At 57.6% G+C, this 27,287-nt stretch overlaps 1 protein-coding gene, 2 long non-coding RNA genes and 1 pseudogene across 4 annotated transcripts; 2 read left to right on the forward strand and 2 right to left on the reverse strand.

Annotated features, from left to right (window-relative positions):
- Positions 1-207: 207 nt before the first annotated feature.
- On the forward strand, positions 208-1,047 carry LOC113997519. The gene is made up of 3 exons (XR_003544130.2): positions 208-313; positions 412-450; positions 802-1,047. It is a non-coding gene; the product is annotated as an uncharacterized LOC113997519 (long non-coding RNA).
- A 15,911-nt stretch (positions 1,048-16,958) lies between these two features.
- LOC113985169 lies at positions 16,959-17,753 on the reverse strand (annotated as a pseudogene). Its single transcript, XR_005562244.1, has one exon. The product of XR_005562244.1 is annotated as a 60S ribosomal protein L8-like (transcript).
- A 445-nt stretch (positions 17,754-18,198) lies between these two features.
- Positions 18,199-18,807, reverse strand: LOC114002240. The gene is made up of 2 exons (XR_003545801.2): positions 18,773-18,807; positions 18,199-18,444 (listed from the first exon to the last, which is right to left on the reverse strand). It is a non-coding gene; the product is annotated as an uncharacterized LOC114002240 (long non-coding RNA).
- A 161-nt stretch (positions 18,808-18,968) lies between these two features.
- Positions 18,969-26,516, forward strand: LOC120322489 (class II histocompatibility antigen, B-L beta chain-like). The gene is made up of 5 exons (XM_039377915.1): positions 18,969-18,988; positions 25,086-25,429; positions 25,699-25,805; positions 26,341-26,371; positions 26,482-26,516. Exons 1-5 carry the CDS (start codon positions 18,969-18,971, stop codon positions 26,514-26,516), a joined length of 537 nt encoding a protein of 178 aa, XP_039233849.1.
- The last annotated feature ends 771 nt before the right edge of the window (positions 26,517-27,287 follow it).

Here is a 27,287-nt window from a genome sequence, read left to right on the forward strand (position 1 = left end):
TCACAGCGGGCAATTCCATAAAAGAATGATCAGTCCTCCCCTCAGAGTGGGGAATTCCATAAAAGGCTATGAGGATGTTCAGTCCATAAAAGGGTAGGAGGGTGCTCAGGACATCCCCCCCACCTCGCAGGCCTCTCCTGACAACAGTTCCTGGGAAAATGGCATGGAAGGCCAGAGAATCCACAGTTTTGGGCTACACCCATCCAGTGAGGAATCGGTCCCAGCTGTTCTAACTAGGACACTGTGTCCGTCATCGCTGCCATCATCATCATCATCGGCCTCCTGGGAGTCGGTGTCTGGAAGCTCCGATCCGGTAACTCCCGGGATGGGGGTCGGGAAGGGGCACGGATCCGCCCGGCAGCATTCCGGGGATCCTGTGCCACGGGTGCTGATCCCACTTTCTTTCCATAGGGAAGAGGGAGGGGAATGGATACGACCCCGCACCCACCAGTGAGTCCCAGCAGCGTGTGTGGATCCAGATCCTCTGGGCAGGGATCCCAGGATGGAGGCCGGGATTCCAGAGGGGAATGGGGGCCTAATGGCTGGAGTGGGATTGGAAGGGGATTCCAGCTCAGGGCAGGATTCCAGAGTGGGCTCAGGTGGAATTGTGGACTGGGATCAGGGCTGGATTCTGGAGTGGGATTGGCGTGGGATGGATGGAGTGGGATTGGGGTGGGATGGACAGAGCAGGATCAGGAGGGAGTCCGGAGCAGTTCCTACTCTCCCTGGGCTCCACAGCCAGATCCATCCCCTGGGATGGGAACAGGGACATGGTGACTCCTTTCCCCACTCTCATCCCAGCAGGAATCACGGCCTGAGCGATCCTGGAGCTGGATCCGCCCCTTCCCTCTCCCTGTGGAAAGGCAGGAGCTGCTGGCAGAGCTCATCCCGCTGCTCCCACCCACCCCGGCCCCCCTGCAGCTCTTCCCGATGGATCAACTTCCTGCTTTTTCCCGTGTGAAACCCAGGACCACAATTATTCCTGAGGCTTTAATTTGGGTGTGAAAATCTCCTGCTTTGGGCAATAAATCCTGGCTCCCTCCTCCGGCATCCAGCAGTTCCTCTGTGGGAACCAGGAATGGGAATGGGGACAGGGGGGACTGGGATGGGGACATAGGGGACAGGGATGGGGACACTGGGAGCAGGTTGGGGACAGCAGGAATGGGAATGGGAACTCCAGGAATGGGAATGGGGACATTGGGAGCAGGTTGGAGTCACCAGGAATGGGAATTGGGACACCGGGAATGAGAATGGGGACATGGGAGACCAGGATAGGGATAGTGGGGACAGGAACGGGGACACTGGGAGCAGGTTGGCACAGCAGGAAGTGGGAATGGGGACAGGGATGGGAACCCCAGGAATTGGAATGGGGAGAGGGATGGGAACCCCAGGAATGGGAATGGGGACAGGGATGGGAACCCCAGGAATGGGAATGGGGACAGGGATGGGAACGTGTCTCTCCAGGAGTTGGTTCAATACAAAGGTCGGTCCCTGGCTCGGGGCCACGGGAAGCCCCTTCTTTGGGAATGTCTGGGAAGCAGGTGTCAGAGGTTTGAAAAGAGGTGTTGGAATTGTTTCCCAGTGTCCCCCCCATTGCCATCTGTGTCTCCCGGGATGGGGTGGGTTGGAGCGGAGCCGCAGGCGCTGGGCAGGGGCAGTGGGGGGAGGGCGGCTCTCGGGGACACCGCGGTGGCCGCGGGGAGGGCGGGGGGGCCTTTGTTCGGGGGCTTTTGGGGTTTGTCCGGGACCGGACAGAGCGGGAGCTGGTTTTGGCCACCTTCTTCTCTTTTCCTGAGAGGAAGTTTTTTCCCCCTGGGACACCTCGTGGAGAGCAACCGAGAGAGAGAGAGAGAGAGAGAGAGAGAGAGAGAGAGAGCCTGACCCATCTGGGAGCGAGGTGTTCTGCTTTGGGGACTGCCCCTGGGAAAAGGGACTCCTTCACTGCTGGCTGCGAGCACACGGGGCTGCGAGAGCTTTGAACTGCCGGGACAGTTTCTCCCCCCCACCTGGGCATTTGGGACTTTGTTTGGTTTCTTCTCAAAGTTTTTGGTTGCACCATTTGTTGTTTATTCAGATTTTGTTAATAAAAAGCTGCTTCTTTTCCTTTTCCACACTTCCACCTGAAGTCTCTTAATTTCTAAGTTGGAATCTTGTTAAACTAAGACCCAGTGCCCTCAGGGGGAGGAGGAGGAAAGGAGACCAAGAGGTACCGTGGCCACTCAAACTGCAGAGGAACAACCTGTGCCAGTAGCAGCTGCCCCTCTACAGAAGAAATCCAAGACCAAATCAGCTCAGTTAGTGAGGGATGAAGGGGAAGCAGAGCCCTCAGAACAGGAGCAAGAGGCAGGGCCAGAGATAATCACCAGATCCCCATCCCCAGATGAGCTGTGAGAGATGTGAAAAGATTTCAGCCTCCAGCTGGGAGAGCCCCTGCTGACCTGGCTGCTCCAGCGCTGGGATATCATGGCCCAGCATATGGAACTAGGTGGGAGTGCAGCCAAGCAACCGGGATCCCTGTCCTGGGATGTTGGGATTGACCAGGGGATTGGGAAGAGGACAGAGAGGGGATGAGAGCCAGGTACAGGCTTGGGAATTACCAGGAGGGCTTTTGATGAAGGAGGGGGGTCAGGCCGCTGGGATGGTGCCGGCGGGCCGTGAGCCCGAAGCCAGCAAGGCCTTGGGCCCACACGGTGTCAGGGGAGGACTGAGAGCTCCCAGGGAGGAGGAAAGCTGGGCAGGCCCCAAGGCTGCTGGGCCTCTTCCTTGCCAGCCCTTTGGCCAAGGCCCCCAGGCAGAGGTGGGGCTCAGCCCCTGCCCAGCAATGGGGCACAGGCTGAGCCCCAGGGACACCAGAGCCAGGCGGCCTGAGCTCTTCTTCCTGCAGCGTCTACCTGGGGCAGCCCAGCCAGGCCTGAGTCTCTGCAGGAGAGGCCAAGCCCAGCCAGAGAGGGCTCAGCCCTCTGAGGCTGCACTCACTGCAAAGGGAACAAAACATTGGCCCAGAGGACATCCTGCCCCCAAAGGGAGAACTGGAAAGGTCAAGAATAAAAAAGTCACCCCCCTCCATTCTTCAAGAAATGTTCAGACCTCTTTCCTAAAAGCATCCAGGACTCGGGTCACCCAATTTTCTCTCTGAGAAGGGTTTTTCCATGGTTCCCCTCAATTCCCAGCCCGCCCAGGATCACTTATGAAGTCCCAACCCCCACTTTTTTCCCCTCTCCCACCCCTTACACATCATTCCCCCAATCCCCAACTGTTGTGGACCAGGTTTCTGTAATATCTTCCACACCCAACCCCCTCATGCTCAGTTTGGGGGTCCCACCCTCCCCTTTTCCCCACTCTTCTGACCTCTCCCACCTCTTTCCCATCAGCCCCCAATTCTCAGTCGTTCTCCACCTCCACTTTTGGGGGGTCCCACTCTCCTCCCACTCACTTTGGGGTCCCACCACCCCTTTTATCCCCTCTGACTCACCAAACCCACCTTCCCAACACCCCCTCTCACCCAAGAGCTCCTCACCTGCAGTGGGAAGGGCTCCCAGTAACACCAGAGCCCATAAATGTCTCCTCAAAAAAGGGGTTAGGTGGGGTCCTGGGTGGGCTCTGAGTGGGTTTGGGGGTTCCTTGGGGGCTGTGGGGTGGTTTAAGGGGGTCCCAGCACACTTTGGGATGTGTTGGATGCCGTGTGGGGGTGCAGATGTCCCCCCAAAGCTCCCCCAGAACAGGGTGACACAAGGGGGGGGCACAAAGGGCTCCCCATTCCTGATCCATCCTGGAGCAACCACACTGGGGGCAACTGGGATCAGAGTGGGAGCAGCTGGGCCCCTGCTGGGCTCATACTGGGACCATCCTGGGAGTGACTGCAATAAGACTGGGAGTATGGGAGAGGGACTGAAACCATACTGGGGATGACTGGGATCAAACTGGATTCGTACTGGAAGTGCTTGCAAGTTCCTGGGATCATACTGGGTGTGACTGGACTCATAGTGGGATCATACTGGGAGCAACTGGGACTATGCAGGGGGCAAATGGCATCGTCCAGGCAGTGACTGAAAGTGCCTGGGGCCATACTGGACTCAGACTGGATGTCCCTGAGAGGGAAAGGAACCATCCTGGGGGAAAATGGGAGCAACTGGGACTGCCTTGGGGGCAACTGGAATCCAATTGGGAGTGACTGGGAGTGACTGGGATGATAGTGGGAGTGATCAGGACCATACTGGAACCATCCTGGGAGTGACTGTCAGTGCCCAGGATCATACTGGGAGCAACTGGGTCATGGTTGCGGCACAAAGGACAGAGGGTGGGGAGGGGAACAGAGACAGGAGGGAAGGAGAGGGGAGAGGGAATTTTAGAAAGGATAAAGAGGAAAGAAAGACAAAAAAAGAAGAAAAAAAAGAGAAAAAGGCAAGTTTAAACATTCAGTAAATGTGTGAGTCACTGAGAGCTCCCAGGTCAAAGGCAGGTGAAGTGTTTGCAGGGGACAGGAGCCTGTTCAGGGCGCAGGAGCTGCTGCTGCCCAAAGGGAGGAAACGCCCCGAGGGCTCGGAGCAGAGTTTGTGCTTTGGGGCCTTTGCCAAGAACCCGCAGGAGGGAAAGCAGTTCCAGCCAGGGGGGCCCAGGGGCTCCCAGCACGGGCCCAGGGGCTCCCAGTCACCCCCAGGATGGGCCCAGTCACCCCCAGGATGGGCCCAGTCACCCCCAGGATGATCTCAGTCACTTTTAGGCATGCCCAGTCTGATCCCAGCATGATCCCAGTCACTCCCAGTCTGATTCCAGTCTCTCCTAGTAGGATCCAAGTTACCCCCTGCGAGGTCCCAGTTGCTCCCAGTCAGTCCCAGTATAATCCCAGTCAGTCCTGGTGTCTCCCACTATATCCCAGTTGCCCCCAGTGTGGTCCCACTCACTCCCGGTCATTTCCAGTACCTTCCAGCATGATCCCAGTTGCTCACAGCCACTCCCAGTCACTCCCAGTGTGCTCCCAGTCACTCCCACTATGATCCCAGTTGCCTCCAGCATACTTCCTCCCAGTATATCCCAGTTGCACCAGCATGGTCCCAACTGCTCTCAGAATGTTCCCAGTCACTCCCAGTATGAACCCAGTCACCCTCACTGTGGGCCCAGTTGCCCATGCATGGGCCAAGCTGCTCCCACTGGGATCCCAGTGTGATCCCACTTGTCCCCAGCGTGGTCCCACTTGCTCCCAGTTCCTCCAAGTGTGATCCCGGCTGCTCCCAGTTGACCCTAGGATTGACCCAGTCACTCCTCATATGATCCCTGTATGATCCTGGTATGATCCCAGTACAATCACAGTTACCCCAGCATGGGCCAAGCTGCTCCCAGTTGCCTCCAGCACAGATCCACTCAATCCAAGTATGGTCCCAGTCTTCCCCCAACATGGTCCCAGTCAATCCCAGTTGCCCCTTTGTACATCCAGTCACTCCCAGGTGCTCCCAGTCCAAGTCACTCCCAGTGTGGTCCCAGTCACCCCCAGGATGGTTGCAGACTCTCCCAGTAGATCCCAGTTGCCCTCAGCATGCTCACAGTCATACCCAGTTACATCCACTTGCCCCCGGATGCTTCCAGTTCCCATCAGTAAAATCCCAGTCACTCCCAGTCTATGCCAGTTGCCTCCAGCATGCACCCTGTCACTCCCCATTACTCCCAGTTCCACCATACTTCCAGCATGGCCCCACTGGCTCCAAGTTCCCCTCTATGTAGTTCCAGTCACTGCCAGTATGATCCCAGTCACTCCCAGTCACTCCCAACTGGATTGCCCTCAAAGGTGGTCCCAGTTGCTCCCAGTCCCTCCAGGATGGTTCCTTTCCCTCTCAGGGACTCCCAGTCTGAGTCCAGTCTGACCCCAGGCACTTTCAGTCACTGCCTGGACGATGCCATTTGCCCCTGCATGGTCCCAGTTGCTCCCAGGATGATCCCACTCTGAGTCTAGTCACCCCCGGTATGATCCCAGGAACTTGCAGACACTTCCAGTATGAATCCAGTTTGATCCCAGTCACCCCCAGTATGGTTGCAGTGCCTCTCACATACTCCCAGTATTATTGCAGTCACTCCCAGTATGAGCCCAGTATGAGCCCAGTATGAGCCCAGTTGCCCTCAGCGTGGTTCCAGTTGCTCCCATTCACCCAGTGACTGTGTTTCAGTCACTCCCAGTATCATCCCTGTCACTCCCAGTCACCCCACTAGAGTTCCACTCCCTCCCAGTCCCTCCCAGGACCATCCCAGGAGGATCCCAGTGACACCCCAGATGGTGGCACTCACAGCCAGGATGAACCCAGACATGCCCTGGCACTCCCAGGATAAAGCCATTTGCCCCCAGCAGGCTCCCAGTTCCTCCCACTCACTGACTATGGTTCCAGTTGCTCCCAGGATGATCCCTGGCACTCCCAGTCACTCCCACTATGATCCCAGTCAGTCTCAGAATGATCCCAGTCACTCCTGGTCTCTCTCAGTATATCCCAGTTGAAGTCAATGTGGTCCCACTCACTCCCAGTTGCCCCCAGTAGCTGCCAGCATAGTCCCAGTTGCTCACAGCCACTCCCAGTCACTCCCAATGTGGTCCTAGTTGCTCCCAGTATGATCCCAGTCACTCCCAGTATGACCCAACTTGCTCTCAGTATATTCCAGTTCCACCAGCATGGTCCCACCTGCCCTCAGAATGCTCCCAGTCACTCCCAGTATGACCCCAGTCACCCTCACTGTGGGTCCAATGGCTCCCAAGATGATCCCATTGCCCCCAGCATGGACCAAGCTGTTCCCACTGTGATCCCAGTATGACCCCAGTTACCCCCAGTGTAGTCGCAGTTGCTCCCAGTTCCTCCCAGTGTGATCCCAGTTGCTCCCAGTTGCTCAGGGCAGAGACCCAGTTGCTCCCATTATGATCCCTGTATGATCCCTGTATGATCTCAGTACAATCACAGTTACCCCAGCATGGTCCCAGTTGCTCCAAGTTGCCCCATGATGCCAATTTTGCCCCCAAGAAGGCGCAGAGAACTGCTCAGAGACAAGAGTTAGTCTTTAAGCAGCGAGGTTTGTTTATTAGGCAACGCTGGAGAGCAGCCAGCTCGTGCTGGACAAACTGCTCTGTCTCTCCAGTGAAATTACAGCATTTTATACAATTTCTACGAGTGATTGCAACATGTTACATACATATTCATATGATTGCTACGTCTAATTATAATATTTATAATAGACCGAGTTTAGGCCCTTTTATTAAATTCCCCGCTCTGAGTATCCTCATAGCCTTTTATGGAATTCCCCGCTCTGAGGGGAGGACTGGGCATTCCTGCCTGAACTGGAGAATATATAAACCTGGAGTTTCGGAACCTTTTTACCACTCGTGGGATCCAGAGGAGGACTGCAGCTCACCGCTCTCAACCAGCCTGAGACCACCCCCCTCAACTGGACTGCAACCACCACTTTTGACCAGACTGCAACAGCTCTCTCACCAGTAGGTTTTTTATCCCCTCTCCCATTACTTTGGATTAGGGGGGGGCCCAAGGAACAGCACTTTGTTCATGGTCCAGGGTGCTGGGTTCTACATTTGGGTTTTGTGGATTAAAACCAATTGCTTGTCTGAATAATCAGACTTATTGGGCAAGGGGGGCCCAAGGGGGGCCCAAGGGGGGCCCAAGGGGGGCCCAAGGGGGCTGGGCCAGGGGGGGAAGGGCTGCAGGGGGCGGATCCCGGAGGAGGAAACCCGCCAAAAGCGGCGGCCCAGCCGAGGGAGGAGCCGAGCGGGAGCACAAAGAAGAGCAGCCCAAAGGTCCTGGGGGTGGCTCGGCAATGGCGGGGGGGGCGAGAGCGGTTTGGGGGCCCCCCGTGAGAGCCGGGGGGGAACCCCGGTAGCCGCGGAGTGGGGAGAGCGGAGAGGGGCGATCCCAGAGCTGGGGGACCCCCGGAATGCTGGAGGGGGGGGAGCAGAGAGGGAGCGCCGGGCCCCTTAAGCGGGGGTCCCAGAGAGGGGGAAGGCCTTGGAGTGTGGAGAGGAGGGGGGGCCTTGAGGCGGGGTGGGAGCCGAGAGCGCCAAGAGGTTTGCGAGGGTGGGAGGCGAGAGAGGAGGGCCGGCCGGCCCCGGGAGGCAGAGTGGGGAGAAGTGAGCCCTGGGACCCCCCTGGCAACACTCAAGGGGACCCCGGCGAGTGGGAACCCCCCGATGCTGTGGGACCCCCAGCAGCCCGGAGAAGGGGGACCCCCAATGCAGGCAGAAGTGCCATCAGGCCAGACAGGGGGGACCCCGGAAACCCCAGAGAGCAGAGAGGGGGAACTCCTGGGAGGGGTTTTTGGGCTGAATGTTGGTGTTCTGGGGGTTTTTATGGACACAAGATGCCCGGTGAGTCCTAGAGCTGAACTTGGGCAGGAGGAACCCCCAAGGCAACGCACTCACCCCTTGTTTTCCCCCCCAGCAGGATTTCTGCTTCCCATAGGGTGGGCGGATGGAGGAGGAGGCTGCGAGGAAGAGGAAGATGCCGCGGGCCCCCCAGGCAGGTGAGGAGAAAGTCAGTGCCCCTTTGGGTCGGTCTTTTGTGGCCGTCCTGCCGGGGCCGGAGTTGGGGGTATGTCCTTGGTTCCCTGTGGGCTGAAGGTAAATCCCCTGCGTGTCCTTGTTGCTTCCTGCCCCAGGCCCCGAGGTGAGGCCGGAGAGCGCGGAGGACAAATCCCGGCGGCAGAGCCTGGTGGGAGAGGCCGTTTTGAAGGGCTCCCCGGCGCAGGAAGGCAGCGGGGAGGAAAAGGGCCGGAGATGCCCCCGCAGGAGGGGCTGCAAAGCCAGCCCAGGGGGCTGTGAGGAGGAAAGAGCCAGCGTGTGCCGGGAAGGCGGCCGGAGCTTGAGGCGGAGCTGCGAGCTGGTGGTCCCTGAGCAGCCTCCCAGCAGGGAAAAGCCCTTCAGGTGCTTGGAATGTGGGAAGAGCTTCAGCAAGAGAACCAACCTCCTCAGCCACCAGCACATCCACAGTGGGGAACGGCCCTACACGTGTGGGGAGTGTGGGATGAGCTTCAATCAGAACTCCCACCTGCTCCGACACCAGATGATCCACAGTGGGGAACGGCCCTACACGTGTGCGGAGTGTGGGAAGAGCTTCAGCAGGAGCGCTCACCTCCTGAGGCACCAGCACATCCACACCGGGGAACGGCCCTACACGTGTGAGGAATGTGGGAAGAGCTTCACTCAGAGCTCCCACCTCCTCAGTCACCAGATGATCCACAGTGGGGAAAGGCCTTACATGTGTGAGGAATGTGGGAAGAAGTGACAGCTCCACCCTCCGCAACCACCGTCGCATCCACAGTGGGGAACAGCCCTACACGTGTGCGGAGTGTGGGAAGAGCTTCAGGCAGATCTCCCACCTGCTCCGACACCAGATGATCCACAGTGGGGAAAGGCCCTACATGTGTGAGGAATGTGGGAAGAGCTTCTCTCACATCTCCAACCTGCTCCGACACCAGATGATCCACAGTGGGGAAGGCCCTACACGTGTACGGAGTGTGGGAAGAGCTTCAGGGACAGCTCCAGCCTTTGCAAACACCGTTGCATCCACACCAGGGAATGGCCCTACAAGTGCTTGGAATATGGGAAGAGCTTCAGCACAAGCCCCAAGCTGCTCAGCCCCCAGCACATCCACACTGGGGAACAGCCCTACACGTGTAGGGAATGTGGGACAGCTCCACCCTCTACACCCACCGTCGCCTCCACATCAGGGAGAGGCCCTTCCACTGTGGGGATTGTGGGAAGAGCTTCAGGCAGAGCTCTTCCTTGACCTCCCACCCACGGACCCACCAGTAATGGAAGCCCCGAGTGCCCCGACTGCGGGAAGAGCTTCGGCCGCTGCTCCAACTCCATCAGCCATGGGAGGACCCGCGTTGGATGATCCACAGGGACCCCCGTTGGGCACAGACCTGGTGTGCTGGTTTTAAGGTAAACCAGCAGAGGAAATGACAGTGGTGACATCACGGGGACATCAATGACATCACAGGGACATCGATGACATCACAGGGACAGCGGTGACATCACAGGGACATTGGTGACATCACAGGGACACTGGTGACATCAGAGGGACAGCAGTGACATCACAGGGACATCGATGACATCACTGAGACATCGGTGACATCACGGGGACAGCGGTGACATCACAGGGGCGGTGGTGACATCACATGGACATCGGTGACATCACCGGGGGTTAATTTTGGTGTGAAAATCTCCTGCTTTGGGTAATAAATTCTGTCTCCTCCTCCAGCATCCGGCAGTTCCTCCCTGGGAACCGGGAATAAGAATGGGGACAGGGGGAATGGGAATGGGAACACCTGGAATGGGAATGGGAACATTGGGAGCAGACTGGGAACAACAGGAATGGGAATGGAGACATCAGGACCTGGCAATGGGGGCACCTGGATTGGGAATGGGGACACCGGAGAGAGGGATGGAGACACTGGGAGCAAGTTAGGGACACCAGGAATGGGAATTGGGACACCAGGAATGGGAATTGGGACACCAGGAATTGGAATGGAGACACCAGGAACTGGGATGGGAACACCTGGAATGGGAATGGGAACACCTGGAATGGGAATGGAGACATCTGGAATGGGATGGGAAACTCTGGAATGGGAATAGGAACACCTAGAATGGGAATGGGGCCACCTGGAATGGGAATGGGGACATCAGGAATGGGAATGAGGACACCTGGGCTGGGAATGGGAACATTGGGAATGGGAATGGGAACATTGGGAGCAGGTTGGGGACACCAGGAATGGGAATGGGAATTCGTGGAATGGGAGTCAGAACACCTGAAATGGGAATGGGAATATTGGGAGCAGACTGGGGAAACCAGGAATGGGAATGCGGACGCCAGGAATGGGAATGGAGACACCTGGAATGGGAATAGGGAAAACAGAGGTGGGATGGGAACACCTGGAATGGGAATGGGGACAATAGGAATGGGAATGGAGACACCTGGAATGGGAATGGGAACATGAAGAACTGGGAATGGGGAAAACAGAAGTGGGATGGGAACACCAGGAATGGGAGGAGGGACAATAGGAATGGGAATGGGGACACCTAGAATGGGATGGAACACCTGGAAAGGGAATTGGAACACGTGGAAAGGGAATGGGAACACATGGAATGGGAATGGGAACTCCAGGAATGGGAATGGGAACACCTGGAATGGGAATGGGAACACCTGGAATGGGAATGGGGACATCTGGAATGGGATGGGAACAACTAGAATGGGATGGGGACACCTGGAACAGGAATGCAAACCCGTGGAATGGGAATGGGAACACCCGGGCCCGGGCTGTGTCCCTGGTGGAACAGGAGGCCAGGCCCAAAAGAGTTCACGAAGAAATTTGGGCCTGCTAACAAGCTCCCAACAGCCAAGACCATCTGTGCTCGTTCTGTTCTACTGACTGGAGCAAAGCTTCAGAGAATAGTACAGGAACATGTCCTAGGCCTCGAGGGGATAAATTAGAGAGACAGCAGGATCAGGGAGACATTGGAAGAGGAGGAATAGGCCGGGAGCCAGGGCTTTTTCCAAGCTTCAGGGAGCGGGTCAAGAACAATGGAAGAGAAGGAAGGTCAAGCTGAGGAAGATGAGTTGAAGCCCCCAGAGCCATGGAGGAAGAGTGGAAGTCCCCTCAGGATTGAGGGCCAAGAGAAGCACCGCCCCAAGCCCCACCTGAGCTCCACCTATACTCCGCCTATTCTTAATATGCAGAGATAGATGTTGGAATCACTTGAATATGCATTTAATCCCAGCTGAAGATTGTATAAAAATGCTGATTTTGTGTGAAGCCTTGGAGCAAGTTTGTCCAGCGCGAGCTGGCTTGCTCCCAACGTTGAATAAACAAATACCTGGCTGCTTAAAGATAAAAAAGTCTCTGAGCAGTTTCTCGCACTGATTTTTCGGATTCAGCGCCCAGTAAGTCCCAGGATGATCCCAGTCACTCCTGGTCTCTCCCAGTAGCTCCCAGTTTCCTCCATGTGGTCCCACTCATTCCCAGTTGCCCCCAGAAGCTTCCAGCAGGATCCCAGTTGCTCACAGCCACTTCCAGTCATCCCCAGTGCACTCCCAGTTGCTCCCAGTACGATCCCAATCACCTCCAGCATGATCCCACTTACTCTTGATATGATCCCAGTATGACCCCAGTCACCCTCCGTGTGGTCTCAGTTGCTCCCAGCATGGGCCAAGCTTCTCCCACTGTGATCCCAGTATGATCCCAGTTGTCCCCATCATGGTCCCAGTTGCTCCCAGTTACCCCTAGCACAGATCCAGTCACTCCAAGTATGATCCCAGTCCTCCCTCCTGACTGTCCAACTCAATCCCAGTTGCTTCTCTTGTAAATCCAGTCACTCAATTCCTTCCAGTTGCCCCCAGCCACTAATTCCCCTTCATGTAGTCCCAGTTACTCCCAGTACAGTCCCAGTTACCCCCACCATGGTTGCAGACACTCCCAGTATATCCCAGTAGAGCCCTCAGCATGCTCGTAGTCCTTCCCAGTCACTCCCAGATGCCCCAGTAACATTCCAGTTTCCACCAGTATGATCCCAGTGACTCCGAGGCCCTCCCACTATATCCTATGTGGCCTCCAGTTGCTCCCAGTAGCCCTCAGTGTGGTCCCAGTTGCTCCCGGTATGATCCCTGTTGCCCCAGTTCTGGTCCTGGAGGGTCCCAGTGTGCTCAGATCCTGCTCCCGGGGGGTCCTGCTGGGTCCAAGTCCTGGTCCCGGTGTATCCCGGTGTCCCGATCCATTCCAGTCTGTCCCAGTCCATCCCAGTCCGTCCCAGTCCATTCCAGTCCGTCCCAGTCCATCCCAGTCTGTCCCAGTCCATCCCAGTCCATCCCGGTCCATCCCAGTCCATCCCAGTCCATCCCAGTCCATCCCAGTCCCTTCCCAGCAGCCGCCGCCGTTTCCCGGGTCCTGCCCCCCCGCCCCCCCAAGATGCTGACGGGGGTCGGGGCTCCGTCTTTGCCTTCGTCTCCCTGGGCCTGCCTGGAATGAAGGGGTCGCTGGGACACTGCGGGACCTCCTGAAACCAAAGGAACCCTGGGAGAATTTGGATACTCCTGGAATCAAGGCACAATTGGGACACTGCAGGGCCCTATGGAAAAAAGGAACCTTGTGACACTGCGGAATTCATGGAATCCAGGGGCCTTTGTGACAGGGGGGCCTCATGGAACCAAAGGAAGCCTGAGGTGTTTCAGAAGGTCATGGAATCAAGGGGCCCCTGGGACACTGCAGGGCCTCTGGCAATTAAAGGAACACTGGGACACTGGGGCAGGACATCCCCCCTGCAATGGCCCCAAGACAATGCCCCATTTGCAAAGGGGGCAGTGCTGAGCTGAGAGGGGGCCGGGACAAGGCAGGAGATGTTGGACCCCAGACTGGTTTGACCCCAAATGAAGCCCCTGATGGTGAGGGAAGCCCTGGAGTCCAAGGACTGTCAGTCCATGGGTTTCTACCAGAAAGGGCCAGTCCCCTTTCCCTGGGGCAGCTTCTTCCAACAGAACCCTTCTTGGGGTGTGTGGAGATTCCTGCCTTGGCTGGGGACCCCCCCAAGGTCACTGCTGGAGGTTGAGAGCAGAGATCTCCCCACGAGCGCTGCTCTGGGGGAGTTCCATCCATCTCTAATTAAGAATTATTGCCTGTTTGCCACCTTTAGTAGAATTGCTTCAACAATTACTTTAGTGTAGTGCCCTGTGCTACCTTATCCTGTACTCCTGGTAGTTTTAGTGTTTCTGTTGTTCACTAAATAATTCTGATGAAAACCTTTTGTGTCATCATTTGCAAAAATAAATAATTCATTTTCTATCAATAGATCTGATTTGCCATCATTAAAGCCTGGGGGACAAACGTGGTTCAGTCCCCCCTCTAGAATTGCTCTAAATTTCAACTGTTGGCACAATGCAAGGCTGAGATTGGATCCAGCAGCCCCCAGCACTCCAGAGGAAGTTGGGAGCTCAGGGGGACCACCCCCCTTTCCCAACCCTCCAGTGCCCAAAGACCCCCATGGGACTGTCCATCCCTCCAGACCACCCCCCTTTTCCACCCCTCTCCCTGTTCCTCCCACTTTTCCATGGTCCCCTCAAGCCCCAGCCACACCAAGATTGGTTTTGAGGTCCCAACCCCCACTTTTTCCCCCTCTCCCACCCTTTACCCATCATCCCCCAATCCCCAGCCCCCTCATGCTCAGTTTGGGGGTCCCACCCTCCCCTTTTCCCCACTCTTCTGACCTCTCCCTCCTCTTTCCCATCATCCCCCAATCCTCAGTGTCCCTCCCCCTTCATTTTTGGGGGGTCCCACTCTCCTCCCACTCAGTTTGAAGTCCCACCACCCCTTTTATCCCCTCTGACTCACCGACCCCCCCCTTCCCAACACCCCCTCTCACCCGAGATCTCCTCGTCTGCAAGGGGGGGGCTCCCAGTAACACCAGAGCCCATAAATGTCCCCTCCAAAAAAGAGTTAGGTGGAATTCTGGATGGACTCTGAGTGGGTTTGGAGGTTCCTTGGGGGCTGTGGGGTGGTTTAAGGGGGTCCCAGCACACTTTGGGATGCGTTGGATGCCGTGTTGGGGTGCAGATGTCCCCCCAAAGCTCCCCCAGAACAGGGTGACACAAGGGGGGGGCACAGAGGGGTCCCCATTCCTGATCCATCCTGGAGCAACCATACTGGGGGGCAACTGGGATCAGAGTGGGAGCAGCTGGGCCCCTGCTGGGCTCATCCTGGGACCATCCTGGGAGTGACTGCAGTAATACTGGGAGTATGTGAGAGGGACTGCAACCATACTGGGGATGACTGGGATCAAACTGGATTTGTACTGCAAGTGTCTTCAAGTTCCTGGGATCATACCGGGGGTGACTGGACTCATAGTGGGATCATACTGGGAGTGACTGGACTAACAGTGGGATCATCCTGGGAGCAACTGGGACCATGCAGGGGGCAAATGGCATCATCCAGGCAGTGACTGAAAGTGCCTGGGGCCAGACTGGACTCAGACTGGGAGTCCCTGAGAGGGAAAGGAACCATCGTGGGGGGGAAAATGGGAGCAACTGGGACCACCTTGGGGGCAACTGGGATCCAATTGGGAGTGACTGGGAGTGACTGGGATGATAGTGGGAGTGACCAGGACCATACTGGAACCATCCTGGGAGTGACTGTCAGTGCCCAGGATCATACTGGGAGCAACTGGGTCATGGTTGCGGCACAAAGGACAGAGGGAGGGGAGGGGAACAGATAGAGGAGGGAAAGGGAGAGGAGGGGGAATTTTAGAAAGGATAAACAGGAAAGAAAGACAAAAAAATAGAAAAATAAGAGAAAAAGGCAAGTTTAAACATTCAGTAAATGTGTGAGTCACTGGGAGCTCCCAGGTCAAAGGCAGGTGAAGTGTTTGCAGGGGACAGGAGCCTGTTCAGGGCTCAGGAGCTGCTGCTGCCCAAAGGGAGGAAACGCCCCGAGGGCTCGGAGCAGAGTTTGTGCTTTGGGGCCTTTGCCAAGAACCCGCAGGAGGGAAAGCAGTTCCAGCCAGGGGGGCCCAGGGGCTCCCAGCACGGGCCCAGGGGCTCCCAGTCACCCCCAGGATGGGCCCAGTCACCCCCAGGATGGGCCCAGTCACCCCCAGGATAATCTCAGTCACTTTTAGTCACGCCCAGTCTGATCCCAGCATGATCCCAGTCACTCCCAGTCTGATTCCATTCTCTCCTAGTAGGATCCAAGTTACCCCCTGCGAGGTCCCAGTTGCTCCCAGTCAGTCCCAGTATAATCCCAGTCAGTCCTGGTGTCTCCCACTATATCCCAGTTGCCCCCAGTGTGGTCCCACTCACTCCCAGTTGTTCCCGGTACCTTCCAGCATGATTCCAGTTGCTCACAGCCACTCCCAGTCACTCCCAGTGTGCTCCCAGTCGCTCCCACTATGATCCCAGTTGCCTACAGCATACTTCCTACCAGTATATCCCAGTTGCACCAGCATGGTCCCAACTGCCCTCAGAATGCTCCCAGTCACTCCTAGTACGACCCCAGTGACCTTCACTGTGGGCCCAGTTAGAATCATAGAATCGATTGGGTTGGAGAAGACCTCCGAGATCATCCAGTCCAACCCTTGGTCCAAATCCAGTCCATTTACTAGATCATGGCACTCAGTGCCACGTCCAATCTGCGTTTAAAAATCTCCAGGGATGGTGAATCCACCACCTCTCTGGGCAACCCATTCCAATGCCTGATTACTCTCTCTGTAAAGAATTTTCTCCTGATATCCAACTTAAATTTCCCCTGGCGGAGCTTAAGCCCGTGCCCCCTTGTCCGATTGCTGAGTGCCTGAGAGAAGAGACCAACCCCCACCTGGCTAGAACTTCCCTTCAGGTAGTTATAGACGGTGATGAGGTCACCTCTGAGCCTCCTCTTCTCCCGGCTAAACAACCCCAGCTCACTCAGCCTCTCCCCATAGGACTTATGCTCCAGTCCCTTCACCAGCCTTGTTGCTCTTCTCTGGACCCGCTCCAGCACCTCAATATCCTTTCTGAACTGAGGGGCCCAGAACTGAACACAATACTCAAGGTGTGGCCTCACCAACGCAGAGTACAGGGGAAGGATCGCTTCCCTGCTCCTGCTGGCCACGCTATTTTTGATACAGGACAAGATCCCATTGGCCTTCTTGGCCACCTGGGCACACTGTTGGCTCATGTTGAGCTTCCTGTCAATTAGTACCCCCAGGTCCCTTTCTGCCTGGCTGCTTTCCAGCCACTCTGTGCCCAGCCTGTAGCGCTGCAGGGGGTTGTTGTGGCCAAAGTGCAGGACCCGGCACTTGGCTTTATTGAACTTCATCCCATTGGAATCAGCCCATCTCTCAAGTCTATCCAGATCCCTCTGCAGAGCCCTCCTGCCTTCCAGCAGGTCGACACTCCCTCCCAATTTGGTGTCATCAGCAAATTTGCTGATGATGGACTCCGTAAAAAAAAAAAAGGTAACCTCCACAGAGGTTGTTTAGTTCTCCTTCTCCTGCACAGTCTTTGTTCCCCTCAGCCTGCCCGTGCGACGGGCAGCGATGAGACCGACCTTGCGCCCGGCGGGAGCGTCTCTCCGGATGTTCGAGGGCTTCCCGATGTGCTGGTGGTTACCCCCTCCGAAGGGATGTTCTACAGGGTTCATGGCCACACCACGGACACGTGGCCAGCAGTTCCTCTTGGTCTTGTACTTGTGGTAGGCCCTACCAGCCTTCAGAATGGGCTTGTCAATACGGCCTCCGCCAGCAACGATTCCAGCAACAACTCTGTTTGCAGAAGAAATCACTTTCTTGGAGCCAGAGGGCAGCTTCACTCTGGTTTTCTTCCTTTCAGGGTTGTGAGAGATGACTGTGGCGTAGTTCCCAGAGGCACGTGCCAGCTTCCCACAGTCACCAGGCTTCTCCTCCAGGCAGCACACGATGGTGCCCTCCGGCATGGTGCCCACAGGCAGGACATTACCGATGTTCAGCTGAGCTTTCTTGCCACAGTACACGAACTGGCCGGTGTGGATGCCCTCGGCGGCAATGAACAGCTCCGTGCGCTCTTTAACCGGTACGGATCACGGAACGCGATCTTGGCCAGGGGAGCGCCCCGGCCTGGGTCCTGGATGATGTCCTTGACGATGTCCTTGATGTATCCGTGCTGCTCGGCGAAGTCCACGGCGCGGAGCTTGGCCGGGCCCTTCCTGTGCTTCACGTGTGCGCGGAACACGGAGCCCGCGCCTTTCCTCTGCCCGCGGATGACGCGTCCCATGGCGCCCTCGGGGACACACTGGAACAGCCCCGTCAGCGACAGCCGGTCCCTGTTGCCCTCCCCGTGCCCGTCGCGCAGCCCCCGTGCCGGCCGGGCGCTAGGGGGGACCGATGGAAACGGATCGGGATCGGGATCACGGTCGGTTCCCATCCCTGTCCCCATTCCCACTTCCTGCTGTGCCAACCTGCTCCCAGTGTCCCCGTTCCTGTCCCCACTATCCCTATCCTGGTCTCCCATGTCCCCATTCCCATTCCCGGTGTCCCAATTCCCATTCCTGGTGACTCCAACCTGCTCCCAATGTCCCCATTCCCATTCCTGGAGTTCCCATTCCCATTCCTGCTGTCCCCAACCTGCTCCCAGTGTCCCCATCCCTGTCCCCAATGTCCCCATCCCAGTCCCCCCTGTCCCCATTCCTATTCCTGGTTCCCACAGAGGAACTGCCGGATGCCGGAGGAGGGAGCCAGGATTTATTGCCCAAAGCAGGAGATTTTCACACCCAAATTAAAGCCTCAGGAATAATTGTGGTCCTGGGTTTCACACGGGAAAAAGCAGGAAGTTGATCCATCAGGAAGAGCCGCAGGGGGGCCGGGGTGGGTGGGAGCAGCGGGATGAGCTCTGCCAGCAGCTCCTGCCTTTCCGCAGGGAGAGGGAAGGGGCGGATCCAGCTCCGGGATCACTCAGGCTGTGATTCCTGCTGGGATGAGAGCGGGGAAAGGAGTCACCATGTCCCTGTTCCCATCCCAGGGGATGGATTTGGCTGTGGAGCCCAGGGAGAGTAGGAACTGCTCCGGAATCCCACCTGATCCTGCTCTGTCCATCCCACCCCAATCCCACTCCATCCATCCCACGCCAATCCCACTCCAGAATCCAGCCCTGATCCCAGTCCACAATTCCACCTGAGCCCACTCTGGAATCCTGCCCTGAGCTGGAATCCCCTTCCAATCCCCCTCCAACCATTAGGCCCCCATTCCCCTCTGGAATCCCGGCATCCATCCTGGGATCCACACGCTGCTGGGACTCACTGGTGGGCGCAGGGTCGTATCCATTCCCCTCCCTCATCCCTATGGAAAGAAAGCGGGATCAGCACCCGTGGCACAGGATCCCCGGAATGCTGCCGGGCGGATCCGTGCCCCTTCCCGACCCCCATCCCGGGAGTTACCGGATCGGAGCTTCCAGACACCGACTCCCAGGAGGCCGATGATGATGATGATGGCAGCGATGACGGACACAGTGTCCTAGTTAGAACAGCTGGGACCGATTCCTCACTGGATGGGTGTAGCCCAAAAGTGTGGATTCTCTGGCCTTTCATGCCATTTTCCCAGGAACTGTTGTCAGGAGAGGCCTGCGAGGTGGGGGGGATGTCCTGAGCACCCTCATACCCTTTTATGGACTGAGCATCCTCATAGCCTTTTATGGAATTGCCCACTCTGAGGGAACGAACTGACCATCCTTTTATGGAATTGCCCGCTGTGAGGGGAGGACTGGGCATTCCTGCCTGAACTGGAGAATATATAAACCTGGAGTTTCAGAACCTTTTTAGCACTCGTGGGATCCAGAGGAGGACTGCAGCTCACCGCTCTCAACCAGCCTGAGACCACCAACCTCAACTGGACTGCAATCACCACTTTTGACCAGACTGCAACAGTTCTCCCACCAGTAGGTTTTTTTTCCCCTCTCCCTTTCCTTTGGACTTTGGGGGGGCCCAAGGAACAGCACTTTGTTCATGGCCCAGAGTGCTGGGTTCTACATTTGGGTTTTGTGGATTAAAACCAATTGCTTGTTTCTATAATCAGACTTATTGGGCAAGGGGGGCCCAAGGGAGGCCCAAGGGGGGCCCAAGGGGGCTGGGCCAGGGGGGGAAGGGCTGCAGGGGGCGGATCCCGGAGGAGGAAACCCGCCAAAAGCGGCGGCCCAGCCGAGGGAGGAGCCGAGCGGGAGCACAAAGAAGAGCAGCCCAAAGGTCCTGGCGGTGGCTCGGCAATGGCGGGGGGGGCGAGAGCGGTTTGGGGGCCCCCCGTGAGAGCCGGGGGGGAACCCCGGTAGCCGCGGAGTGGGGAGAGCGGAGAGGGGCGATCCCGGAGCTGGGGGACCCCCGGAATGCTGGAGGGGGGGGAGCAGAGAGGGAGCGCCGGGCCCCTTAAGCGGGGGTCCCGGAGAGGGGGAAGGCCTTGGAGTGTGGAGAGGAGGGGGGGCCTTGAGGCGGGGTGGGAGCCGAGAGCGCCAAGAGGTTTGCGAGGGTGGGAGGCGAGAGAGGAGGGCCGGCCGGCCCCGGGAGGCAGAGTGGGGAGAAGTGAGCCCTGGGACCCCCCTGGCAACACTCAAGGGGACCCCGGCGAGAGGGAACCCCCCGGAGCCGCGGGACCCCCGGCAGCCTGGAGAAGGGGGACCCCCAATGCAGCCAGAAGTGCCATCAGGCCAGACAGGGGGGACCCCCCTAACCCCAGAGAGCAGAGAGGGGGAACTCCTGGGAGGGGATTTTGGGCTGAATGTTGGTGTTCTGGGGGTTTTTATGGACACAACTTGCCCAATGAGTGCTAGAGCTGGATGTGGGCAGGAGGAACCCCCAAGGCAAGGCACTCACCTCTTGTTTTCCCCCCCCAGCAGGATTTCTGCTTCCCAAAGCTAGGGCGGATGGAGGAGGAGGCTGCAAGGAAGAGGAAGATGCCGTGGGCCCCCCAGGCAGGTGAGGAGGAAGTCAGTGCCCCTTTGGGTCGGTCTTTTGTCTTTTGTGGCCGTCCTGCCGGGGCCGGAGTTGGGGGGATGTCCTTGGGCTTCCCTGTGGTCCGGAGGCAAATCCCCTGCGTGTCCTTGTTGCTTCCTGCCCCAGGCCCCGAGGTGAGGCCGGAGAGCGCGGAGGACAAATCCCGGCGGCAGAGCCTGGTGGGAGAGGCCGTTTTGAAGGGCTCCCCGGCGCAGGAAAGGCAGCGGGGAGGAAAAGGGCCGGAGATGCCCCCGCAGGAGGGGCTCCAAAGCCAGCCCAGGGGGCTGTGAGGAGGAAAGAGCCAGCGTGTGCCGGGAAGGCGGCCGGAGCTTGAGGCGGAGCTGCGAGCTGGTGGTCCCTGAGCAGCCTCCCAGCAGGGAAAAACCCTTCAGGTGCTTGGAATGTGGGAAGAACTTCAGCAAGAGATCCAACCTCCATAGGCACCAGCACATCCACACTGGGGAACGGCCCTACACGTGTGGGGAGTGTGGGAAAAACTTCAGTGACAGCTCCACCCTCCGCAACCACCGCCGCATCCACAGTGGGGAACAGCCCTACACGTGTGGGGAGTGTGGGAAGAGCTTCACTCAGAGCTCCCACCTGCTCCAACACCAGATGATCCACAGTGGGGAAAGGCCCTACATGTGTGAGGAATGTGGGAAGAGCTTTACTCAGATCTCCACCCTGCTCCGACACCAGATGATCCACAGTGGGGAAAGGCCCTACATGTGTGAGGAATGTGGGAAGAGCTTCACTCTCCTCTCCCACCTGCTACGACACCAGATGATCCACAGTGGGGAAAGGCCCTACATGTGTGAGGAATGTGGGAAGAGCTTCAATCAGAGCTCCAACCTGATCCGACACCAGATGATCCACAGTGGGGAAGGCCCTACACGTGTGTGGAGTGTGGGAAGAGCTTCAGGGACAGCTCCAGCCTTTGCAAACACTGTTGCATTCACACCAGGGAATGGCCCTACAAGTGCTTGGAATGTGGGAAGAGCTTCAGCACAAGCCCCAAGCTGCTCAGCCCCCAGCACATCCACACTGGGGAACAGCCCTACACGTGTAGGGAATGTGGGACAGCTCCACCCTCTACACCCACCGTCGCCTCCACATCAGGGAGAGGCCCTTCCACTGTGGGGAGTGTGGGAAGAGCTTCAGGCAGAGCTCTTCCTTGACCTCCCACCAACGGACCCACCAGTAATGGAAGCCCCGAGTGCCCCGACTGCGGGAAGAGCTTCGGCCGCTGCTCCAACTCCATCAGCCATGGGAGGACCCGCGTTGGATGATCCACAGGGACCCCCGCTGGGCACAGACCTGGTGTGCTGGTTTTAAGGTAAACCAGCAGGGGAAATGACAGTGGTGACATCACGGGGACATCGATGACATCACATGGACAGCGGTGACATCACAGGGACATTGGTGACATCACAGGGACAGCGGTGACATCACAGAGACATTGGTGAAATCACAGGGACTTTGGTGACATCACGGGGACAGCGGTGACATCACAGGCACAGTGGTGACATCACCGGGGGTTAATTTTGGTGTGAAAATCTCCTGCTTTGGGCAATAAATTCTGACTCTTCCTCCGGCATCCGGCAGTTCCTCCCTGGGAACCAGGAATGGCAATGGGGACAGGGGGAATGGGAATGGGGACCCCTGGAATGGGAATGGGAACACCTGGAATGGGAATGGGAACATTGGGAGCCGACTGGGAACAAGAGGAATGGGAATGGAGACATCAGGACCTGGGAATGGGGGCACCTGGATTGGGAATGGGGACACCGGGGAGAGGGATGGAGACACCAGGAACTGGGATGGGAACACCTGGAATGGGAAAGGGAATTCGTGGAATGGGAATTGGAACACGTGGAATGGGAACGGGAACATTGGGAGCAGACTGGGGACACCAGGAATTGGAATGGGGACACCTGGAATGGGAATAGGGAAAACAGAGGTGGGATAGGAACACCTGGAATGGGAATGGGGACAATAGGAATGGGAATGGAGACACCTGGAATGAGAATGGGGACAATAGGAATGGGAATGGAAACACCTGGAATGGGAATGGGACACGAAGAACTGGGAATGGGGAAAAAAGAAGTGGGATGGGAACACCAGGAATGGGAGGAGGGTCAATAGGAATGGGAATGGGGACACCTAAAATGGGATGGAACACCTGGAAAGGGAATTGGAACACGTGGAATGGGAATGGGAACACCTGGAATGGGAATGGGAACAACTAAAATGGGATGGGAACACCTGGAACAGGAATGCAAACCCATGGAATGGGAATGGGAACACCCAGGCCCGGGCTGTGTCCCTGGTGAAACAGGAGACCAGGCCCAAAAGAGTTCATGAAGAAATTTGGGCCTGCTAACAAGCTCCCAACATCCAAGACCATCTGTGCTCGTTCTGTTCTACTGACTGGAGCAAAGCTTCAGAGAATAGTACAGGAACATGTCCTAGGCCTAGAGGGGATAAATTAGAGAGACAGCAGGATCAGGGAGACATTGGAAGAGGAGGAATAGGCCGGGAGCCAGGGCTTTTTCCAAGCTTCAGGGAGCGGGTCAAGAACAATGGAAGAGAAGGAAGGTCAAGCTGAGGAAGATGAGTTGAAGCCCCCAGAGCCATGGAGGAAGAGTGGAAGTCCCCTCAGGATTGAGGGCCAAGAGAAGCACCGCCCCAAGCCCCGCCTGAGCTCCACCTCTACTCCGCCTGTTATTAATATGCAGAGAGAGATGTTGGAATCACTGGAATATGCATTTAATCCCAGCTGAAGATTGTATAAAAATGCTGATTTTGTGTGAAGCCTTGGAGCAAGTTTGTCCAGCGCGAGCTGGCTTGCTCCCAACGTTGAATAAACAAATACCTGGCTGCTTCAAGAGAAAAAAGTCTCTGAGCAGTTTCTCGGACCGATTTTTCGGATTCAGCGCCCAGTCAGTCCCAGGACAATCCCAGTCACTCCTGGTCTGTCCCAGTTGCTCCCAGTTTCCTCCATGTGGTCCCACTCATTCCCAGTTGCCCCCAGAAGCTTCCAGCAGGATCCCAGTTGCTCACAGCCACTTCCAGTCATCCCCAGTGCACTCCCAGTTGCTCCCAGGATGATCCCAATCCCCTCCTGCATGATCCCACTCACTCCTGGTATGATCCCAGTATGACACCAGTCACCCTCAGTGTGGTCTCAGTTGCTCCCAGCATGGGCCAAACTTCTCCCACTGTGAACCCAGTATGATCCCTGTTGTCCCCATCATGGTCCCAGTTGCTCCCAGTTGCCCTTAGCACAGATCCAGTCACTCCAAGTATGATCCCAGTCTTCCTTCCTGACAGTTCCAGTCAATCCCAGTTGCTTCTCTTGTAGATCCAGTCACTCACAGTTCCTTCCAGTTGCCCCCAGCCTGGTCCTAATTCCCCTTCACGTAGTCCCAGTCACTCCCAGTATGGCCCCAGTCTCCCTCACCATGGTTGCAGACACTCCCAGTATATCCCAGTAGAGCCCTCAGCATGCTCGTAGTCCTTCCCAGTCACTCCCAGATGCCCCAGTAACATTCCCGTTTCCACCAGTATGATCCCAGTGACTCCAAGGCCCTCCCACTATATCCTATGTGGCCTCCAGTTGCTCCCAGTAGGCCTCAGTGTGGTCCCAGTTGCTCCCTGTATGATCCCTGTTGCCCCAGTTCTGGTCCTGGAAGGTCCCAGTGTGCTCAGATCCTGCTCCCGGCAGGTCCTGCTGGGTCCCAGTCCTGGTGCCGGTGTATCCTGGTGTCCCGGTCCATCCCAGTCTGTTCCAGTCCATCCCAGTCCATCCCAGTCCCTTCCCAGCAGCCGCCGCCGTTTCCCGGGTCCTGCCCCCCCGCCCCCCCAAGATGCTGACGGGGGTCGGGGCTCCGTCTTTGCCTTCGTCTCCCTGGGCCTGCCTGGAATGAAGGGGCCGCTGGGACACTGCGGGACCTCCTGAAACCAAAGGAACCCGGGGAGAATTTGGGTACTCCTGGAATCAAGGCACAATTGGGACACTGCAGGGCCCCATGGAAAAAAAGGAACCTTGTGACACTGCGGAATTCATGGAATCCAGGGGCCGTTGTGACAGGGGGGCCTCATGGAACCAAAGGAAGCCTGAGGTGTTTCAGAAGGTCATGGAATCAAGGGGCCACTGGGACACTGCAGGGCCTCTGGCAATTAAAGGAACACCGGGACACTGGGGCAGGACATCCCCCCTGCAATGGCCCCAAGACAATGCCCCATTTGCAAAGGGGTCAGTGCTGAGCTGAGAGGGGGCCGGGACAAGGCAGGAGATGTTGGACCCCAGACTGGTTTGACCCCAAATGAAGCCCCTGATGGTGAGGGAAGCCCTGGAGTCCAAGGACTGTCAGTCCATGGGTTTCTACCAGAAAGGACCAGTCCCCTTTGCCAGGGGCAGGTTCTTCCAACAGAACCCTTCTTGGGGGGTGTGTGGAGATTCCTGCCTTGGCTGGGGACCCCAGCTTCCTTCCCAGTCCACACCAGTCATTCCCAGTCAATCCCAGTCATTCCCAGTCCCTCTACCTCCACTCCCAGACCCTCTCCGTCCATTCCCAGTCGTTCTCACTTCACTCCCACATCTCCCAACTCTCTCCCCAGTGACCCCCTAGCCCATCCCCTTCTACCCCACTCTATTCCCAGTCCCTCCCACTGCCATCCCAGTCCCTCCCCGTGCCCCCCAGCGTGTCCATCTCGCTGGTGCCGTCGAGCTCCCAGCCCGGCCCCGGCCGCCTGCTCTGCTCCGGGATGGATTTCTACCCTGCGCCGGTGCAGGTGAGGTGGTTCCAGGATGGGCAGGAGCTGCCGGAGCACGTGGTGGCCACCGACGTGGTCCCCAACGGGGACTGGAGCTACCAGGTGCTGGTGCTGCTGGAAATCCCCCCCCGGCGCGGGGTCACCTACAGCTGCCAGGTGGAGCACGTCAGCCTGGAGCACCCCCTCAGCCGGCACTGGGGTACGGCCCGGCCCCCCCAGCCCCGGGGGGGCGACTGGGGGCGACTGGGAGGGAGTTTGGGGGGTGCCTGGGGTGCTGGGAGGGGGGTGGGAGGGTCCTAAAGGGTCTGGGATGGGCTTGGTGGAATCCGTACAGGGGCTGAAGAGGGACTGGTAGAAGGCTTCAGGGACCCCCGGGTGGGCTGGGGGAGAGCGGGCTGGGCTCTGTGGGGTGCCGGGGGGTGCGTGGGAGGAGGTTTTGGGGGTGCTGACCCCCCCGGCTCCCCCCAGAGATGCCACTGGACACCGTCCGCAGCAAGATCCTGGTGGGGGTCGAGGGCTTCGTCTTGGGCTTGGTCTTCCTGGCGCTGGGGCTCAGCTTCTACCTGCAGGAGAAGGTAAAGGGGGGTCCCAAAATGGGGGTCGTGTCCCCCCCCTTGCTCTCCCACAGCCTCTGTGCCCCCCCTGTCCCCCCACCCTGATCTCACCCCCTTTTCTCTCCCCACAGAGCTCCTGAGCCACCGGCGGCCGCAGCCCCTCCCCGTGGCCTCGGGCCCAGCCGGGACCCCCCAGTCCAGCTCCACGCTGAGTTTGGGGGGGTCGTGTGTCCCCCCTTTCCATGCTTTTATTCTGACCCCAGCTGGCTGCTCCCAGTGTTCCCAGGAAAGCTTCCCAGTTATGCCCAGTCCCTGTTATTGGGGGCAGTGAGGGCAGGGGGGAGGGGATCCCTGGCATAGCTTTACTTCTTCTAAAAAACCAAGCAGGAATTTTTCTTTCCCCTGCCCCTCTGGAAAAGAAAGATGTTCAATGGGGGAGGGGGCTTTGCCTTGGGTGACTCACACCCCCAAAAGAACTGGCCCAGCCCACATTGCAGGTTGGGAGCCCTCAGAAGGCTCTGGGGGGGTGGAGTTTTTTGCTTTCTCCTGGGCAAAGGGCAAGGCCCTTCCCTTTGGCCTTAACTCAGGCAAGGGGTGTGTTGGAGAGGCTCCGAGGTCCTTTTGTTCTCGGCCTGCTCATCTGGCTGTTTGCTGGTTCCCGTTTGCCTTCGTTTCCTGCGCCCTGTTCTGCCCCCAGCCCGGACCTGCTCGGACTTCATGGGAGAGGTTTGACCCCCCTAGAGAGGAACCTTTTGGGGAGGAGGTCGCCCTTTCCCTCCTCCGCTCCCGTGTTGGCCGTGGCGTGTGTTCATCGGCCAAAAGGGGGAATTCCCAGCCACAGCCAGCCCCAGACAGCGGGAGTTTCGTGGGAAGAGCCCCTTTGTCCCCTTTTCCACTTTTTCCCCTTTTTGTTGTTGTGCCAATACACAGATATCCTTTAAGAAAGAGCTGTTATTTTTCCTTTTTCCATACTGCCTCAACTGGAATCTCTTAATTTCCAATTTACAGTTGCTTAGAGGGAGGAGTTTGGTTTTCCTCATAACTCATCCCCCTCAGCAAAACACTTCAGTCTCACTCAACTGAGACAGAGGTGCTGCCCCATGCTCCTGCCCTTGCCAGGGCTGGGGGTCAGGCCTTGGCCCTCTGCAAGAACAAAACAAAGCCAGATTTATTCAGCATCACAGACCCTGGGACTTTGCTTGTCCCCACCTGTCATCACTGCCTCCAGTTTTCGGCTCTAACTGGAAGCAGGGGACAATTTCTGAGTGCTGGCCCTCAGTGGGACCCATTAACGCCAGGAGAAACTGTGGCCTTGGATCTGACTTGGAATTCTTCAGAGGTTTCTTTAACTTGCTCTTTGTCTGATGTTCAGGGACTCATCCCCAACCCCCAAGGGTCATTCAGTGCCTGGGGCTGTGTCTGTGCTGCTGAGCTGGGCCGGGCTCCTGGCACACAGGGAGCTCCTGGCAAGCGGGCAGCGCTGCAGAGAGACAGCTCTGCCCA

Source organism: Pipra filicauda, unplaced genomic scaffold (assembly GCF_003945595.2).
Source record: "Pipra filicauda isolate LSUMZ 115617 unplaced genomic scaffold, ASM394559v2 scaffold971_size43328_pilon, whole genome shotgun sequence".
Taxonomy (NCBI): Eukaryota; Metazoa; Chordata; class Aves; order Passeriformes; family Pipridae; genus Pipra; species Pipra filicauda.